The sequence below is a fragment of the Nomascus leucogenys genome, chromosome 18, assembly GCF_006542625.1.
Source record: "Nomascus leucogenys isolate Asia chromosome 18, Asia_NLE_v1, whole genome shotgun sequence".
NCBI classification, from domain to species: Eukaryota; Metazoa; Chordata; class Mammalia; order Primates; family Hylobatidae; genus Nomascus; species Nomascus leucogenys.
In genome coordinates this window covers 46,614,235-46,634,619 of record NC_044398.1, presented here as the reverse complement: position 1 = coordinate 46,634,619, position 20,385 = coordinate 46,614,235, and the positions used below count along the sequence as shown (strand labels likewise).

Sequence of the window (20,385 nt, the reverse complement as noted above, 5' to 3'; positions counted from 1 at the left end):
TTACTGAGAATGATGTTTTCCAGTTTCATCCATGTCCCTACAAAGGACACGAACTCATCATTTTTTATGGCTGCATAGTATTCCATGGTGTATATGTGCCACATTTTCTTAATCCAGTCTATTGTTGTTGGACATTTGGGTTTTGCAACCTACTCATCTGACAAAGGGCTAATATCCAGAATCTACAATGAACTCAAACAAATTTACAAGAAAAAAACAACCCCATCAAAAAGTGGGCAGAGGACATGAACAGACACTTCTCAAAAGAAGACATTTATGCAGCCAGAAAACACATGAAGAAATGCTCATCATCACTGGCCATCAGAGAAATGCAAATCAAAACCACAGTGAGATATCATCTCACACCAGTTAGAATGGCCATCATTAAAAAATCAGGAAACAACAGGTGCTGGAGAGGATGTGGAGAAATAGGAACACTTTTACACTGTTGGTGGGAATGTAAACTAGTTCAACCATTGTGGAAGTCAGTGTGGCGATTCCTCAGGGATCTCGAACTAGAAATACCATTTGACCCAGCCATCCCATTACTGGGTATATACCCAAAGGACTATAAATCATGCTGCTATAAAGACACATGCACACGTATGTTTATTGCGGCACTATTCACAATAGCAAAGAGTTGGATCTGACATGGTTTTAATTAGGTTATATACAGAAAGGTAAATGATTCTCTTATTTTCGAGGTAGTTGAGTAGCTACTTTATGCTCCTGTATTGTAAACTAAAATGTGACAGAAGCCAGATCACAAGGCAGTTTTCTTGCAGTTCTGACTATACGTTTCCCTTTGGTACTATTGAAAAGCAAAGGCTTTTTTTGTTTCTATACAAGGATCTGTTGGTCTATTGGTCATTTAGCAACAGCAATGCAGTGATTCGAGTGGCAGAATAATGATGATTCAGTAAAAAAAAGTAAAAGAAGAACAAATTAAACCAATGTAAACCAAATTAAACCAAAGTAAAACAAAGTAAAAGGAAGGAAATAATAAATACAAGACCTTCCCCTCCCCTCCCCTTCCCTTGAGACGTGGTCTCACTCTGTTACCCAGGTGACAATTTAATTGATAATTAAATTTCCTTAGTATATATAGGGCTACTCAGATTTTCTATAGTTTATTTTTTATTTTATTTTTTTGAGACAGAGTCTCAGTGTCACCTGGGCCGGAGTGCAGTGGCGGGATCACGGCTCACCAAAGCCTTGACTGCCTGGGCTCAAGTGATCCTCCTGTCTCAGCCTCTCAAGTAGCTGAGACCACAGGTGTGCACCACCATGCCCCAGCTAACTTTTAAAATTATTTGTAGAGATGAGGTCTTGCTGTGTTGCCCAGAACTCTTGCGTTCAAGCAAGCCACTTCAACTGGCTAATACATATAGGAATTAAAAGAGGCTGAACACAGTGGCTCATGCCTGTAATCCCAACAATTTGAGAGGCCTAGGCAGGAGGACTGCCTGAGACCAGGAGTTTGGGGCTGAGTGAGTTATGATTGCTACTGTATTCCAGCCTGGTCTGGGTGACAGAATGAGAACCTGTCTCAAAACAAACAAACAAACAATAAGAGCAAGCAGGAAAAGAAAAAGTTACCAACATTAGGAATGAATGAGATGATATCACCACAGATCTTGCAGACATTAAAACAAAAAAAGATTATAATTATGTAAATAAATTCAATGGCATAGATAAAATGGACAAATTGGTTGAATGCCACAGATTAACCACAGTGATTCAAGAAACTATAGAAAGAAGGCCAGGCGCAGTGGCTCACGCTTGTAATCCCAGCACTTTGGGAGGCCGAGGTGGGTGAATTACAAGGTCAGGAGTTTGAGATCAACCTGGCCAACATAGTGAAACCCCGTCTCTACTAAAAATACAAAAAATTATCCTCATCTCGGGAGTTTGGGGCCAGCCTGGCCAACATAGTGAAACCCTGTCTCTACTGAAAATACAAAAAATTAGCTGGGCATGGTGGTAGGCGCCTGTAATCCCAGCTACTTGGGAGGTTGAGGCAGGAGAATTGCTTGAACCCGGGAGGCAAAGGTTGCAGTGAGCTGAGATCGCGCCATTGCACTCCAGCCCGGGAGACACTGTGACACTCTGTCTCAAAAAAAAAAAAAAAAAAAAAAAGAAAAAAGCCTTATATCTACTAAGGAAATTTAATTATGAATTAAAACTTCCTGCAAAAAAATTCCAGACTGAGGTGGCTTCAGCAGTAAATTCTATCAAATATTTAAGGAAAAAATAATAACGAACACACACAAACTCATTCTAAAAATAAAGAAAGATGACTTCTCTAGTCACTGTCTGAGCCCAGACAATGACATTGAAAGGAATACCTCACTGAATACAGATGCAAACATCCTTAGTTAAATTTTTGGCAAATTGAATTCAGCAATACATAACAAGGATAATGCATCATGACTACGTGGGGTTTATCCCAAGAATGCAAGCTTGGTTTAACACTAAAAAAATCAATATAACTACCATATTAACAGAACAAAGGAGAAAAACCATATATGATTCTCTTACTAGATGCAGAAAAATATTTAACAAAATTCACCACCCATTCACAATTTTAAAACTCTCAGCAAACTGGAAATAGAAGGGACCTTCTTCATCCTGGTAGAGTACACAAGCTCTGAAAAACCTTCAGCTAACCTTCAGCTAACATCATCTGTTAATGATGAACAACTGAATGCTTTCTCCTCAGATTGAAAATAAGGCAAGGATGTCCAGTCTCAGGATTTCTATTAAACATTACACTGGAAGTCCTAGCCAGTACAATAGGCAAGAAAAAGGCAAAGAAAACCATACAGATTGAAAAGAAGAAATAAAACTGTCTATCTGCAGATGATATGATTGTGTATGTAGAAATATTTAAGGAATCTTTATGAAAGGCAAATCAAAATAGTAAGTGACTTTAGCATAGGTTAATGCAAAAAAATATTTTCTGCATACTAGCAATGACCACCTGGAAATTTAAATAAAATATTTACTATAGTATCAAAAACAATACCTCTGGCTGGGCATGGTGGCTCATGCCTGTAATTCCAGCACTTTGAGAGGCTGAGAAGGGAAGATCACTTGAGTCCAGGAGTTTGAGACCAGCCTGGGCAACACAGTAAGACCAAAAAAAATTAGCTGGGTGTGGTGGTGCACACTGTCATCCCAGCTACTTGGGAGGCTGAGGCAGGAGGACTGCTTGAGCTCAGGAGGTCAAGGCTGTAGTGAGCTATGATTATACCACTGCACTCCAGTCTGGGTGACAGAGTGAGGCTCTGTCTAAAAAAAAAAAAAATACGCACATACACACACACACACACCATTTACTATAGTACTATAGTATCAAAAACATGGACTAGTTAAGGATAAATTTAACATAATACATACAAGGCACCTATACAATTAAAACTATAAAAACATTGCTGAATGCTATGCTGAAAAAATTAAAGATACAAATAAATGGAGATATACTATGTCTATGAACTACAAGACTAAATATGATGACGACCATTTTTCCCAAATTGTTCCATAGATACAATGTAATCTTAACTGAAATCCCAGCAGGGTGGGGCATGGCGGCTCACACCTATAATCCCGGCACTTTTGGAGGCTGAGGTGGGAAGACTGCTTGAGCTCAGGAATTCAACATCAGCCTAGGCAATGTGGTGAAACCCCATCTCCACAAAAATAAACAGCAGCAAAATAGCCAGGTGTGGTGGTGTGCACCTGTGGTCTCAGTTACTTGGAAGGCTGAGACAGGAGGATTGCTTGAGTCTGGGTGGTTGAGGATGCAATGACCTGTGATCATGCCACTGCACTTCAGTCTCGGTGACATAGTAAGACTCTGTCTCAAAAAAAAGAAAAAAAAGAAAATCCCAGCAGGCACTTATATAACTTATTCTAAAATTTATATAAAAACACAAAGGATTTAGAATGCAAAAAATTTTTGAAAAAGAACAACAAAGTTGGAATATTCAAACTATCAAATTTCAAGACTGACTATAAAGCTACATTATTATTATTATAGGATCAACATTTGGATCAATGGAACAAAATAAATGAACCCGCGTGTCTATGGGCAAGTAATTTTTGACAAAGTGGCCATAGTAAGTCAATAGGGGAAAGACAGTCTTTTCAACAAATGGTACAGGAAAAACTGGATATCCATATGGGAAAAAATGAACATTGATTATTAACTTACTCATACACAAAATTCACCTCAAATTGGATCATGTACCTAAGCTTAAAAGGTAAAACTTGGATGGGTGCGGTGGCTCACGCCTGTAATCCCAGCACTATGGGAGAACAAGGTGGGTGGATCACCAGGTCAGGAGGTCAAGACCATACTGGCCAACATGGTGAAACCCCGTCTCTACTAAAAATACAAAAATTAGCTGGGCATGGCAGTGCTTGCCTCCTGTAGTCCCAGCTACTTGGGGAAGCTGAGGCAGAATTGCTGGAACCTGGGAGGCAGAGGCTGCAGTGAGCTAAGATTGCATCACTACACTCCAGCCTGGGTGACAGAGCAAGACTCTGTCTCAAAAAAAAAAAAAAAAAGTAAAATTAAAATTTCTAAAATAAAACATAGGAGAACATTTACATGATCTGGAGGGAGTCAAAGAGTTCTTAGATAATTGAATACACACACACACACACACAAAAACAAACAAAAAAAGACAAGAACTATAAAAGAAGATAGCAAAAAATTAGACTTTTACAAAGTTAAAGACTTCTGCTCTTCAAAAGACAATGCTAACAAAATGAAGACAAGTCACAGACTGGGAGAAAATAGTCACACAACACATATCTACATACCTGCCAAAGGTATTGTATCTAGAATATATGAAGAATTATTAGCAACCCAACTAAATTGGAAAAGACACTGAATAGGCACTTTACAAAGATATATTAGTATCCACCATGCACACAAAAATATGTCAACATCATTAGTCATCAGGGAAATGCAAAGTAAAACCACAGTGAGATACCACTACATATCCATTAGGATGGTAAAAATTAAAAAGACTGATAATAGCAAGTATTGGTGAGAATGTAGGGCAACTACAACTCTCATAACTTTACTGGTGGGATGTAAGATGGTACCAGGACTTTGGAAAACAGTTTGGGCATTTTTTATTTTTTTTGAGATGGAGTCTCGCTCTGTCGCTCAGGCTGGAGTACAGTGGTGTGAGCTTGGCTCACTCTCACCTCCACCTCCCGGGTTCAAGCGATTCTCCTGCCTCAGCCTCCCAAGTAGCTGGGATTACAGGTGTGTGACACCACGCCTGGCTAATTTTTTTGTATTTTTGGTAGACACGGGGTTTCGTCATGTTGGCCAGGCTGGTCTCGAACTCCTGACCTCAGGTGATCTGCCCACCTTGGCCTCCCAAAGTGCTGGGATTACAGGTGTGAGCCACTGCACCCGGCTGCCATTTCTTTTAAAATTAAACATACACTTAGCATACAACCCAGTAGTCTTACTCCTAGATATTTACCCAAGAGAAAACATGTCCACACAAAAACTTGTACATAGATGTTCATAATGGCTTTATTTATAATAGACAAAACTGGACAAAGCCTAAATGTCCATCAACATTTGTGGTATATAAACAAATTGTGGTATATACATACATTGGAAAAATAGTGATAAACAGAAATGAACCACTCATTCATGCAACATAGACAAGTCTAAAAACATTATGCTCAGGAAAAGAAACCTTACACACAAGAGTCTACACATTTTGTAAGATCACATTTTTATGAGACTCTAGAAAAGACAAATCTGATCCACAGTGACAGAAAACAGATCAGGGCTTGCCTGGGACCAGGGACGAGTACCATGGAATTTTGGGGTGATGGAAATGTTCTAGATCTTGATTGTGGTGATGGTGGTTACATGCGTATATTACTTTCTCAAAACTCATCAAACTGTGGCCTGGCGTGGTGGCTCCCACCTGTAATCCCAGCATTCCGGAGGCCAAGGTGGGCAGATCACCCGAGGTCAGGAGTTTGAGACCAGCCTGGCCAACATGGTGAAACCCTGTCTCTACTAAAAATACAAAAATTAGCAGGGCATGGTGGGCACGTGCCTGTAGTCCTCGCTCCTCAGGAGGCTGATGTAGGAGAATTGCTTGAACCTAGGAGGTGGAGGTTGCAATGAGCTGAAATCACACCACTGCGCTCCAGCCTGGGCTAGAGTGAGACTTTGTCTCAAAAAAAAAAAAAAAAAAAAAAAAATCCAAAGGTCTAAACTTCAAAGATAATAAATACTAAATATATTTGGTGTACAAAGGGAATGTGAAAAAGAATACACCTCAAACCCAGGAAACGAGGCTCAATTCCTTTAAGAAGCCTCCACTTAGAGGACCCTGGCACTCATAGCTCAAAACCTTGTCCTCAGAGAGGCAATGAGAGCTTTACAGTATCTGCTTTGTAAAACCAGATTTAGCCCTATTATTGCCCACTCTGAAGCCAAGTCTCTTACTCCTCTGCCAATGCCTTCCTTACATCATCCACTGGAGAAAATTACTGCAGCTGAGCTCTGTAAATTAAATGGCATGAATGAGCAATGCTAATCTGAATACCTACAACATTTTTGGAATTACTAAGCATATGAGCTTATTTGGATTCATAATGAAACCCTGTAAACAAAATATTTGTATAAACCCTTTGAATTCAGTAAATCAATACAACAAAATTACACTGAGAAATACTTAGGTATCTACTGTGGTCTCAAGGAGCTGAAGATCTCATTGAAAAGAGTTTGTAAGCATGGCATTGCCAAATAAACGAGACACCCAGTAATTCCTCTAAGAGCTGAGATGGGGGAAGCATCACCTTAGGCTTTAGTAGTTTAGAGAGGCCTGATGAGAAACTCATACTTATGCAGAACCAAAATTCAAAAGACCAATAAGGAATATTTTTTAATTATAGAGTGCTGCTTTTGTGCATACTTTTTTTTCTATAAAGTTGAAATGGGTCTGAAGAATAAAAGAAACATTAGGCTATATTTAGCAGTCATAAAGGATAAATTAGCCTATATTAATCCTTCGCAAAGGATATTTTGTGATGATTCTAATTCTCTGAATAACAGTTACTTGTGCACATTTATATATAGGCAGCCTTCTGAAGGCTATAATGAGAACACCCATCACCCCCTCAGTCCACTCATGGAACCACTAGAAGAGATTGAAATTTTAAGTGTCAACATACTATAAAAATATAGAGAATTAGCTAGCTGTATAAACAACATAAATTAACTGCAAAAGTTTTATTTGGAGATATGAAGTTAAGGACATTTTTGGCAATCCCAGTTAAAATTTGATTTTAACTAAAAATTTAAACCTAATTATATTGGTAATGACTCTTATTTCCCTTTCATTTTTGTTTTTTGAGATGGAGTCTCACTCTGTCATCCAGGCTGGAATGCAGTGGCATGATCTCAGCTCACTGCAACCTCTGCCTCCTAGGTTCAAGCAATTCTTGTGCCTCAGCCTCCTGAGTAGCTGGGACTACAGGCGTGCACCACCACACCTGGCTAATTTTTTTATTTTTAGTAGAGAGGGGTTTCACCACGTTGGCCAGGCTGGTCTCGAACTCCTGACCTCAGGTGATCCACCCGCCTTGGCCTCCCAAAGTGCTGGGATTACAGGTATGAGCCACTGAGCACAGTCCCTTTTTTTTTTTTTTTTTTTTTTTTGAGACAGAGTTTTGCTCTTGTTGCTCAGGCTGGAGTGCAATGGCGTGATCTCAGCTCACTGCAGCCTCTGCCTACAGGGTTCAAGCTGAGGCCTCCCGAGTAGCTGGGATTACAGGCATGCGTCACCACTCCCAGCTAATTTTGTATTTTTAGTAGAGACAGATTCTCCATGTTTGTCAGGCTGGTCTTGAACTCCCTATCTCAGGTGATCCACCAGCCTCGGCCTCCCAAAGTGCTGGGATTACAAGCATGAGCCACTGCACTTGGCCCCCCTTTCATTTTTTAAAATCAACTTTGGTCAGGCATGGTGGTTCATGCCTGTAATCCCAGAACTTTGGGAAGCCAAGACAGGAGGATCTCTTGTGGTCAGAAGTTCGAGACCAGCCTGGGCAACATAGCGAGACCCCATCTCTTAAAAAAAAATTAGCTGGGCATGGTGGCATATGCCCGTGGTCCCAAATAGTTGGGAGGAGGCTGAGGTAGGAGGATCGCTTGAGCCCAGGAGTTCAAGGCTGCAGCGAGCCATGATTATGCCACTGCACTTTAACCTAGGCAACAGGGCAAGACCTTGTCTCAAAAATAAATAAATAAATAAACTTTACTGAGATACAGTTTACATAAAATAAAATGTGCCCATTTTAGTTATACAGTTTAATGAGTTTTTTTTTTTTTTTTTTTGAGACAGAGTCTCACTCTGTCATCCAGGTGGAGTGCAGTGGCACAGTGGAGTGCCTGGCCTGGAAAATATTTTTCATTGGAGAAGACTACGGTTTGCATTTTGGAGACATTACCTTTTACAGTGTTTTAATAATGAAAAGGCACAGGAAAATGCACATACAGTTACTCAAAGTACAGCCTTGGGGAGGGGAATGAGAAAGGAGAGGCAATGAAGCGGCAGGGCCCTCGAAAGGATGGAACCGAAGTGACTAGACAGAAAGCATCTTGGCTTAAGTGGCAGCACAGCTAATATAATTTTAAAGTAAGTTAAATAAAATGGAAGCTAACACGTTCAGTGCCCAAAGGCAAGAAATTGTACCAGTTGATGCCTTTTAGTCTAAGAGCTAGGATTCTGCACAGAATGCTGAGTTTCCAGGCTGCACTTTTCCCGGATCAGAGCCATTGCTTCTAGGCCGGGTGTGGCGGCTCACATGTGTAATCCCAGTGCTTTGGGAGGTTTGCTTGAGCCTAGGAATTTGAGACCACCCTAGGCAACATAGCAAGACCCTTTCTCAAAAAAAAAAAAAAAAATTAGCTGGATGTGGTGGCGCATACCGGTAGTCCCAGATACTAGAGAGGCTTAGGGGGAGGATCGCTGGAACCCAGGGGTTGGAGGCTGCAGTGAGCTATGATGGTGCCACTGCACTCCAACCTGGGTGACAGAGTGACACTGTCTCTTTTCAAACAAACAAACAAACAAACGAACGAACAAACACCATTGCTTCCCTTTGTCTCCTCGTCCTCCTGGTCTTATAACCACGTATGAAGTGTCTTCCTGCTTGGATTTTGTTCTATCGTGGGCATGGATTCTACTCTACAACCCTTCCTTGTTTTAGCAAACCACAATGGTTTATACAAAGATTAATAAGGGGAAAAGCATTTGAAGTAAAAAGATTTCGCTAGGCTATTCTTTTTTTGGAGGGAGGAAATGTATTATTGCTTTTAAAAAAGATACAGATTTAAAGTAAAAAAGAAAAAAGAGAAGAAGGAACAGAGGAAAAAAAAGTCAACTGAGTTAATCACTGTTTAACAGTGAATATCCCTAAAAACATCTCTTTGCATATATATTCAGTTTTGCAATCTGCTTTCTCTCTCAACAATATTTCATGGCTTTCTTTCTATAAAAGTACAGATGTACATCCTTATTTTTATGACTTCATAGAATTCCATTGTAGTCCACTGTATGTAACTAGTTATCATTCATGGGTATTTAGGTTGCATTGTTTTTCACTATTGTAAATTAAATGGCAATTTTTAGCATATTTTGCCCAACTAATCTGACATCTATGAATATTAGTATTCTTTCCAAATTTTAAAAAATCAGTAATATTTTGTGAATGGAGAAAACTGTCAGCAGGAGTAGATGTATTTTTATTTCCTAAGAAGTGCTTTTATTTTGCTACTCTATTTGCAATACTACAACGTTCACTTTTAGGGTATGGAAGATAGTAACCTAAATCCTATTCCTCTCTTCTGTTGAGCACTGTATACACAGAAGAAGCTTCCCAAGGAAAAGTTGTGAACTCTACACTTTAGACGAGGTTGAGGCAGTGGGGGTGAGAGGTACGAGTCTTTCCTAAGCTGACTTTACTGTTTTTTGCTTGATCTCCCGCATACTTGATGTCCCCATGTTTTCCTTTAAGTGCTCCAGGCCCTCCATGGTGGCTCCTGGCTGGACCCCCAGCAAGAGCTGATCCTGTTCTCTCACTGGTCCTTTCTCTCTAGCTTCTCAGAGGTTACCGAGTGAAGGAATGAGGCTTACAGAGATTGCCCTGTGTTTTTCCGTTCCTTTAGTGCCTTGAGAGGTGAGCCAGCTGGCTAAGATAAACCAGCTGGTACTGTGCTAGCAGAGAACGGTTAACACTTTGATGTGTGAATATTCCAAATACCACTTCTCAAAGACAAAATGAGATTTTAAGGCATCAGTCCCAAAGGGATAGTCAACTGGTAATTTTGGGCCCCCTAATGGGCATTGAAGGTGTTATCACCAGGCAAAGAGGGCCTTTGCATCCTTAGGGCACACCAGTGAGGGGGGCACCTGCTTTGACCTGCCTCTTTCCAGCCCAGTACCATAGCAAGCAGAGCTATACAGATGTTATGGAACTGATCTCATTTTCAAACAGAAGACCCCAAATCCTGGGGGCTGATACCAAAAGACGTGAAAATGGAGCTGGGATATAGGCAGAAGAGCGGGATTCACACTTCTTTCTTTTTATCATTCATTGTTTTTCCTGGCATTTATCATACAGTGACCAATCAACATTCATTAAAATGTTGCATCATATACTTTGCCAAGGTAAAGTCCCCAGGAAATGCAGGATAGTAACTAAGCAAGAAGAAGACTCTGTGGTTTGTGATGCTCATTTCTCAGGCTCCTGAGTGTATATAATGAGGTTATATTACATCATGGAGAAACACTGCAGGCAGAACCAACTACAACTTCATGTGATGGATAAAATAAAAAATAGGAGTGTTAAAAGGACACAGTGAGCAATGTGGAACTTGGAAAAGAAAAACATGTTGAAGAGCTGTCAGAGCCAGGTTTAGATGAATACAGCTCTCCAACTGTATGCAGCTTCCCTAGGTTAGGTATGCAAAGCTTTATTTTCATCTACCACAGGGAAACTGAGATTGAAACAATTACTGTTTCTGCAGATTTACCTAGAAAGGGCCTGTTAGGTGTTACTGTTCTCAGTACTATGCTACAAAGAGTAAAACAAGTTCTGTTTTCCACTTCAGAGCTTACTTGGAGAAATGCAAGTAAAACATAGTACATCTTGATAAATGTGTATAAATCATAATACATCTTGATAAGTATGTATAAAATGCCGTTAGAGCAATGGAAATTTCTCCAATTACAGATCATAGAATGACCAAAAGCTCTCTAGGTTTGGAACATCAATAAGGAAACATATCTGTGTAAAATGATGTAAACTTTCTAAGATGTCATATGGCAATATTAAGAGATTTAAAAATGTTCCTTTTTGGTCAAAATGACCTAGGAATTCCAATTCTAATGATTCCTTTTATAAAAATGAGCAGATGCAGACAAAGATTAGCATATAAAAATGTTCCTCCCTGGCCGGGTGCAGTGGCTCATGCCTGTAATCCCAGCACTTTGGGAGGCTGAGATGGGCGGATCACGAGGTCAGGAGATCGAGATCATCCTGGCTAACACGGTGAAATCCCGTCTCTACTAAAAATAAAAAATAAAAAAAATTTTCATCCCGTAACTGTTTTTATCATCCTGAAAAAGAAACAAATGAAAGTCCATTCTTTGGGGAGAGGTTAAATAAGTTAGAGTACACCTAATACAATATATTTTGCAGTCATTATAGTTTTAGAAAAATGCTAACTGGCATGGGAAATATTTATTTATTCCGAGAGAATCTGTGCGAGTTTATGATCTCCAGTATGAAGGGCAAAGGAAAAGCATTGTTTGTGCCAGGCCTTGAAGTTAAGTCAGATTAAAGACATGCAGAGGTGGGGAGGAATGGCACTCAGAGGGACGAGGTCACAGGAGTAAAGTGAGAGGCCAGAGTGGCAGACACAGAGGGAGCTGTGAGCAGGTTTGAGTGGCTGGGGAGAAAGCCTGGGGAGCAGGCCATCTTGACTGTCAGGTGGGCTGGGTTTTTAGTTAAAAACAATGAGAAGCTATTGACGGATTTTAAGCAGGGGAGGGACAGGACCGCCCGCTTCAGTAGGGTCTACTGAGCTGCCGGGGCCCAGGGCTATTTTAATGACGAATTATAGCTGCAGTGTGTTTTGAGTTCCTTGGAGGTTACTAACGTGAGACGGAGACAAGTACATTAACACAACTCATCAACTATCCCTGTTTTGCTTTTAAAATGCTGTCGGGTTTTGTCCTGTTAGGAACAGGGTCTGAAGTGAAGCCAATTAACTAAGATTAAGGTATGTGAAAGTGCCTGGCTTGAGGGAGACACTCAATAAATCCCCTCCCAATGCCAGTCACCTTGGATAGAAAGATTTCTTGCCAGGGTATATTCAAGGAGCTTCCTATTCAGAGTTCTGAGAATACTGAAGAAGTGCTGTATTAAGGTAATACATCCGACAATCCTAATTTTCATGGGCCTAATCTGCCTCTTGGGTGAATCATTTCTTTTTGCCACCTATACCGTATCTTGGCTCCAGAGCCTGCCTACTGTATCATTCCATTCAATCCTGGATTCTCCCATAGGGAGCCAAGTACACATGATGGCCCCACAGGTCTTGGTCACAGTCTGGGGGCCAATCAAGGAAAACTGCCAACATGAATATATGAAGCTCTTATCAATGAATAATACCAATTCCTGGCTAGATCGGGATTACATTTGCCTGCATACAACTTGGGAATTCAAAATAACAATGATTTATACAACACAGTTTATTTCTCTCATGTAAAAGAAGCTTACACAGGGACATTATCTTAGTTCATGGCTTCTATCTTCAAGGTCATCTGGCATTCAAAACTGGATGCTAGAATTCCAGCTATCCTGACCATACTCCAAGAAGCAGAGAAGAGCTGGCTTTTGTTTTTTTTTTTGAGATGGAGTCTTGCTCCTGTCAGGCAGGCTGGAGTGCAGTGGCACCATCTCAGCTCACTGCAAACCTCCACCTCCTGGGTTCAAGCAATTCTCCCTTCTCAGCCTCCTGAGTAGCTGAGATTACAGGCGTGCGGCACGGCCATGCCCGGCTAATTTTTGTATGTTTAGTACAGACGGGGTTTTGCCACGTTGGCCAGGCTGGTCTCCAACTCCTGACCTCAGGTAATCCACTGCCTTGGCCTCCCAAAGTGCTAGGATTACAGGCGTGAGCCACCGTGCCTGGCTAGAGGTAGCCTCTTTAGAGTTTTTCTGGAAGCGTCCACTCACATCTTATTGGCCAGACTTAGTCCTGTGGCCAGCTGTCATCTTTGAGTTGGGCATATAGCTGTTCCTCACGAAACAGGCCTTGAAACTATGGGAGATGGGAGAACAGCCATTGGGGAGCACAGTAGCCACCTCTCTCACTTCTACTTATGCCTGACCCTGCTAGATGCTACACTTTGCCTGCTCACAGGTACATCCTAGTTCTCAAGGATCCCACATATATATACCATTTCTCTTCTTGAAAAGTATGGAAGGATAAAGAAGGTAGAGTTCGGCAAGAGAGAGCCTGGGCTTCCTAAGGCCATTTAGTCTGGGGACAGATGGTGAACTTGCAGTGGTGAGGTAGATAAATCAGTTTCCAAGTGGGCTTTCTCCCAGATGCCAGAGACCCTGGCTGTCCCTGTTTCATCATGCATTCCATTAACAGATGTTTTACTTAAGAAAAAATATATGGCACAAGTGCTACCCTCCCTCACTCCTTCCCTCATGGTGGCTCCCTTCTCAGCTAAGCTGGAACATGACCTCAGAATCCTCCTCAACACAATGTCCCTGGCAGTTACTCTGGTCCAAAAGACTTGGCACTACTACTTAAAACTATTAGCCATCCTTATTTCTTGTGGGAATTTTTATTTGGACAGACAATTTCTGGGTAGTTTCTAATTTCATATAAATAAATTTCTCATGGTGGAATTTTAGGTATATGCCCAGGCGATAAATGTAGATATTTATAGGCAGCAGGCTTGGCATTTCTCAGATTTCACCACTCAGTGGCTGTAATCACTCTCATTGCTGGAAACTTGTTCTTGTGATTGTTTAACTTACTGGACTGTGAGTTTCTCCAGAATGGAAACTATAATCTACTTTTGTATCCTCAAGGTGCCTGGCTCAGTATACTCTCAAAAATGTCATCCATAAATGAGTCACCTGCCTTGATCAAGGTCAAGTGGCTATCAAAATAAATACTTCCCCTGTAGCTGGTTACACTGTGGACTGCCTACCACCAAGGACAAAAGGCAGGCCTCATTTGGAGAGGAGGTTGGTGACAGGAGGAGCATCAGTAGCACAACACACAGAAGGTCTTGGTTATTCCACAACTGCCTTAGAAATGCTTGAGTAACTGTCATGAGAAACTGACTACCAGATGAAAGGGCAGCCATACTCCGAGGAGACACTACACATTCTCCTTTCCACAAAAGGTTCAGGTCCTGGGCTAACCTGGCTCAGTGTTTTCTGTGTTCCAGAAGGTGACTCAGGGAGTTGTGCAAATGACTGACTCATATTTCATGGATATGAGTATGGCTGATGTAAGACTGCAGTTATCTCCACCTGATTCAGTTAAGGTAGCCTATTCTTGATTGTTTTTATCAGTAGATCTATAAATTATACAAGTTGATACTAATATTGCTTATGTTTTAAATAGTGTGGTTCCACAGAAAATTTTGTTTTTTCTGTGAGAAACAAAGCTACTATTGCTAAAAAAGTGTCAAGAGCACTGACTTAGCTATAGTTCATCTGAGTTTTTTTTTTTTTTTTTTTTTTGAGACAGAGTCTTGCTCTGTCACCTAGGCTGGAGTGCAGTGGCGCGATCTCGGCTCACTGCAACCTTCGCCTCCCGGGTTCACACCATTCTTCTGCCTCAGCCTCCCGAGCAGCTGGGGCTATAGGTGACCACCACCATGCCTGGCTAATTTTTTGTATTTTTAATAGAGACAGGGTTTCACCGTATTAGCCACGATGGTCTCGATCTCCTGACCTCATGATCCACTCACCTCAGCCTCCCAAACTGCTGGGATTACAGGTGTGAGCCACCGCACCCGGCCCACCTGAGTTTTATATTTACCTGGTTACAGTGACCAAATTCTTCAACAGTGATCATGGAGAAAGATGAGACAAAATAATTCCCAAATGATTCTTTCTGCTCAAAGAGCAGGGTGGGTATGAGTAGATCCAGGTCAATTTTTTTTTTCTTTTAAGAGACAGAGTCTCACTCTGTCGCCTAGGCTGGGGTGCAGTGGTACAATCATAGCTCACTGCAGCCTCCAACTCCCAGACTCAAGCCATCTTCCTAATCCTCCTCAAGCTTGAGGACAGGCCTTGTTACAGTGCTCAGTGTGTACCTCTCCCCTTCCCCACTCCCCTTGTCCACATTCTGGGCTAGATCCACACTCTATTGAGGAACTGTCCCTGTATTTTGATTCCCGAGTGACACAGTGTTGGAGATGCTGTGGCTAGATACACAGGTTATTTCTACATATGGCTATTCCTCAACCTTGTTGCCTGTCTTACTCTGGTCTGAGAGCTGAACCCCACAGAAATAACAAGGCTCCCCTCATCCCTTTATCTCTCTGAAAGGTTAGTACTAGTCCTAAGTGGTCAGCTCCCAGCTTCCTTTAGGACAGAAAAAAGAGAAGGAGAGAAGCAACACTTGTTTTTTTACTCACAAAGTCCTGGAGATGGGAGGTAGGAGGTTGGGGTGGATGTAGCTTGGACTTTGGAATTAGAACCAGGTTCAAATCCCCAATTAGGACATTTCTCAGTATTTTGATCTTGCACAGGTTTACTTATCAAAGTGTCTATAAAATGAGGTACAACTTATCAGATTTAGATGTAAGAAATAGTATAGTGCATGGCAGCTAGCAGACTTTCAGCAAACGACATCTCTCATTACTATCATTTTGACATCACATTTATCTGCTCGGAGTTGGTTACTTTTCTGCAATTTTTCCCAAAGTGTCACTTTTGTGTCAGGCAGGGAGCATCTGCCTGGAGGAGTTTGAAGTATGCATGTAGGGTGGGTGAGTTGTGGGGGTCAGCACCCAGGTAAATCACTAGCGAGGCTTTAGTACCCATCTTTTCTCTCCAGGATTCTTGACCAAAAGTTACACACTCTAAATTAAAGTCCAAACAGGTACATACCTAAGGGGAATATGGTGGAAATGTTAAGGAGGAGATAGGGATGGTGTGGGGGGCGGGAAGAGGGGGCAGAAAAATCCTGGCAGACCAGAGGCTGTACCACCCTTTGTTAAGGGTATGTGGCTACACTGATCTCTGATCCTCCAGATGCTCTTCCCAGTTAACACTGCCCAGTGACCTTCTTGGACAGGAAGCATGCAGCCAGCCATGCTGTCACCTTAGTGCCACTGTCTCTTTCTCCTCTTAAGCCCTTCAAACTGTAATTTGAATGTAAATGTTATACATTTTAAAATGAAATAAAAATTGCTTAGTGCATCTGAGTAGATATGCCACACACCTATGGTTCAATGACTGGATGCTGACTTTCATATGTGGCCCAAATTACAAAGCAGCAATCAGAACAGACAACAAGGGAACTTCTCTCCCAAGGGTTCAGCAATCTGACCCAAACTCCATAGCCCCAGACAATCTGAATACACACATGCAAGTGTAAATATGCTCCAGTTTTCCCAGGAAGCAGGAAAGTCTACACAGCCTCAATGAAGAGCACTATTCTGGACTGTTGTTGTCTACCCACCCTCTCCAGGGCTTTAATTCTTTAGAACTTCCCTTTTACACTTCTTTTCTCATCTGGTCAGCATTACCACTTTGCCGCCACTTATTTTCCATGGACGTCTGCCACTTATCCTAACAAATAGCATTAATACAGTTGAGAGCATGGAGCGTTTAAAATAGGGACTAATAAATGTATAAACAGTACTTTGAGAGGGAGGGAAAGCACAGGTTAAAAAATGGCTAGATGTAGAGAATTAAATGAAATGTTTATAAAGCCGTTCACAAGATGTCCACACATTGCTGATGCTAGATAAATACCAAGTCCCTTATTCCTTCTCTTCCCTTTTAGTAACTGGATTTGTCACGAACAGGTACTGAGGTCTGAATAAATCAAGGCATGATTTCATCTCTGGGCCTCTGTTTCCTCATATATAAAATTAAGATAGTTGTACTATTGTACTAGTTTTTTTTCAAGAACTAGTTCAAAAACATTCCCAGCTCCCACCCCCCTCCCCACCCCACCAGACTCTCCTCATGACTCCTTCAGTAAATATTTGGAAAAAGGGTGGGAAGTTTGTTTCTGCCACCTTATATTCTTCCCAATAAAGGCAAGAAAAGTCAGGGATGGCTGGCATTGTGGGCGTCGGGAGGGAATGCGAACCAACAATTACTGTACTTCTCTCCCAGCCAGGCACGTTCACATACCTTGATCTTAGTCAACTGGCCTAAGTTAACTTGTTCCCAACATGACAAAACCCGATGGCATTGTAAAAGCAAAGCAAAGCAAAGCAAAGCAAAGCAAAGCAAAGCAAAGCAAAGCAAAGCAAAGCAAGAGCAGTCGATGAGTTGTGTTAACTTAGTTTTCTATCTCATGTTAACCTCCAAGGAACTCAAAACAACTCCACAGCGAATTCAACATTAAAATAGCTCTGGGACCCCAAGATTTATTTCACAGCTTAAAACAAGGTCACTATCAAGTCCTCGGCAAAGCTCAAAATACAATAAAAGACTCCCAAATCAAGGCCCAGCTTCTTTTAAATGCTTAGGAAAAAAAAAAAAAGAAAAAAGCCAGGTGCCGTGGCTCGTGCCCGTAATCCCATGGGAGGAGCCGAGACGGGAGGATTGCTTGAAGGCAGGAGTTCGATACCAGCCCGGGTTACGAAGCGAGATCCCATCTCTACAAAAAGTTAACACACACACACACCCTACCTTAGCCTGGCCTAGTGGCGGGAGCCTGTAGTCCTCGCTAATTTGGAGACACACACACATACACATACACATACATACATACATGCATACACACACACACACACACCCTACCTTAGCCAGGCGTGGTGGCGCGCGCCTGTAGTACCGGCTACTTTGGAGGCTGAGGCGGGAGAATCGCTTGAGCCTACGAGTTCGAGGCTGCAGTGAGCCGAGATTGCGCCACTGCCCTCCAGTCTGGGCGACAGAGCGAAATCATACCTCTAAAAAAATAAATTAGAAAAAGAAGAAGACTAAAAGAGCCAGCCCGGTTTCGGAGAGGCAGGCGCAGCCTCAGCGCCCTGGGCCTGCGTCCCCAACCAGGCCCTGGCTGCGATCCCGCCCACTGCGGGCCCCGGGGACGCACCTCGCATCCCGCGCTAGGCCCCGTTCCGTCCGGCCTGCGGGAGCGGAGGAGGCAGAGGCCGGGTGGGGAAGGGCCTCCAGAAACCGAGCTCCCGACGACGTCTCCCGCGACCCCAGTACCCGAGAGAGGAGCGGCCCCCGGGAGCGACCCCACATCCGCGCGCGGCAGCACCGCCCCGGCCCTCCCCGCGGCCGCCGATCTGCTTCCAGGGCAGAGGGAAGGGGCGGTGACGGGGTGGGGCGGGGCGGTGACGGGGTGGGGCGGGGCGGGGGCTGCGGCGAGGGCGGGCGCCGCTGGCGAGGGAGGGCCACCAGCATCCTCCCTGGCGGCGCCGCTCCGCGCGGGGTCCAGGGGCCGCGCCCACGCCCGCTGACCGCCCGCTCGTCGGCTGGTCCCGCCGTCCGGCGCGGACACGCGTGACCTCGGCTTGAACCGGAACCTCTTGCCGAGGCGGCCGCCGTCGCCGCAGCCGCCGGGGAAGCGGACACCGACTGGGAAGCGCGGGGAGGAGGCGGCCTGCGCGGCGCCGCCCGCCATGGCCGCGGCGGGGTGAGGTAGGCGCGGCGGCCGCAGTCGCGCGGACCCGAGCGCTCCTCCGCCGCGGATAGGCCGGCCGAGGGGGAGCCGGGGCCGTCGCCCGCTCGTCGCCGCCGCCGCCGCCGCCGCCGCCGCCGCCGCCCATGGCGAGGCCCCGCCGCCGCCGCCGCTGCTGACCCGGCGGCCGGCCGCGGCTTCCGCCGCCTCCCGTGGCGGCGAGCGGGCGGGCCTCCCCACACGCCCCCGCCGCCAGCGCCCCGCGTCCACCCGCGCCCCGCTCCCGGGGACGGGGAGAACAGGATCGCAGCAGGAGTCGGGGGGCCGCCGAAGATGGGGAACACTACCTCGTGCTGCGTGTCGTCCAGTCCCAAGCTCCGGAGGAATGCCCACTCCCGGCTGGAGTCCTACCGGCCAGACACGGACCTGAGCCGCGAGGACACGGGCTGCAACCTGCAGCACATCAGCGACCGGGAGAACATAGACGGTGAGTGCGGCTCGCCGAGCCCCCTACCCGCCCCCGCGGCTTCAGCCGCACACCCGGCGTCGGGGCGGCCCGGCTGCTCTTGCTTGCCCAGCCGGTCTCGGCGACCCGTGCATAACCGGGGCTTCGCCCGCGCAGCCTGCGCAGCCTAGGCGCCCGGGGCCCCGCAGCCTCCGGGCGTACCCCTCGCTGGTTACCCCCAAGTGAGCGGCCGCGGAAACTTTGCAGGCCCGCGGCACCGAGCACGGCGGGCCGGGGGCGGGTGTGTGCGCGTGGGTCGCGAGGTGACAGGAGCCGGCCCTCGTCCTTAATTGAGCGGCCAGAGCTGGGTGGGGGCGGCCCGGGAGCTCGGGGTTCCCGGCACACTACCTGAATGCAGCCCGAAGCCAAGTTGTGCACGCGTTTGTCCTGTAAAAGCGAAGTGAGTGGATTCCCATTTTGGAATCCCAGTGTCTCCAACCTGGAGTTGGAGAACCATGTTGACTTGAGTCAGTTCCCCGGAACCTTACAAATGGAGTCCACTTCCCCCGTTCCCATTCTCCCGTTTTTTTAAAAAAGGATTTTTTGAGTGGCGGTTCCAGGGTTAGAGTCAAATAGCTTCTCCCGAGAATGCTCTTTAAAAGATTGTCAGACACCTTTGGATTAAGTCTCCCAGTTTTTGCATGGGCCCGAATTGTAGTCCTATGAATTTCTGATTTATTCAGGTGACTTGGTTGGACTGGAGTTTGCAAAAAGAAAAAAAGCTAAGACTGATTACTGCACCCAGTAATGTTTTATTTATTTTATTGGTTTGGCAACATATTTATTAGCACTGTTGCTCAGTGATATCGACAGAGGGATATTTATGCATCATGCTTAAAATATAGTTTATAGAATTTTCAACTGAAAAGATTTGAAATTGGAAATATCTTTTTATGACAAGGTGATTTTTTTAACCCAAACATCTTCTCATAGTTAACCTAGTTGAACTAATATGAAGAAATTTTTG

At 44.2% G+C, this 20,385-nt stretch overlaps 1 protein-coding gene across 1 annotated transcript in view; it reads left to right on the top strand.

Annotated features, from left to right (window-relative positions):
- Positions 1 to 18,694: 18,694 nt before the first annotated feature.
- Positions 18,695 to 20,385, top strand: part of CCNY (cyclin Y) — a 231,046-nt gene continuing 229,355 nt past the window's right edge. Inside the window, exon 1 of the mRNA XM_004091187.3 lies at positions 18,695 to 19,400. Coding sequence (XP_004091235.2) covers positions 19,247 to 19,400 — 154 coding nt within the window. The 5' untranslated portion in view covers positions 18,695 to 19,246. The remainder of the gene's footprint in view (positions 19,401 to 20,385) is intronic.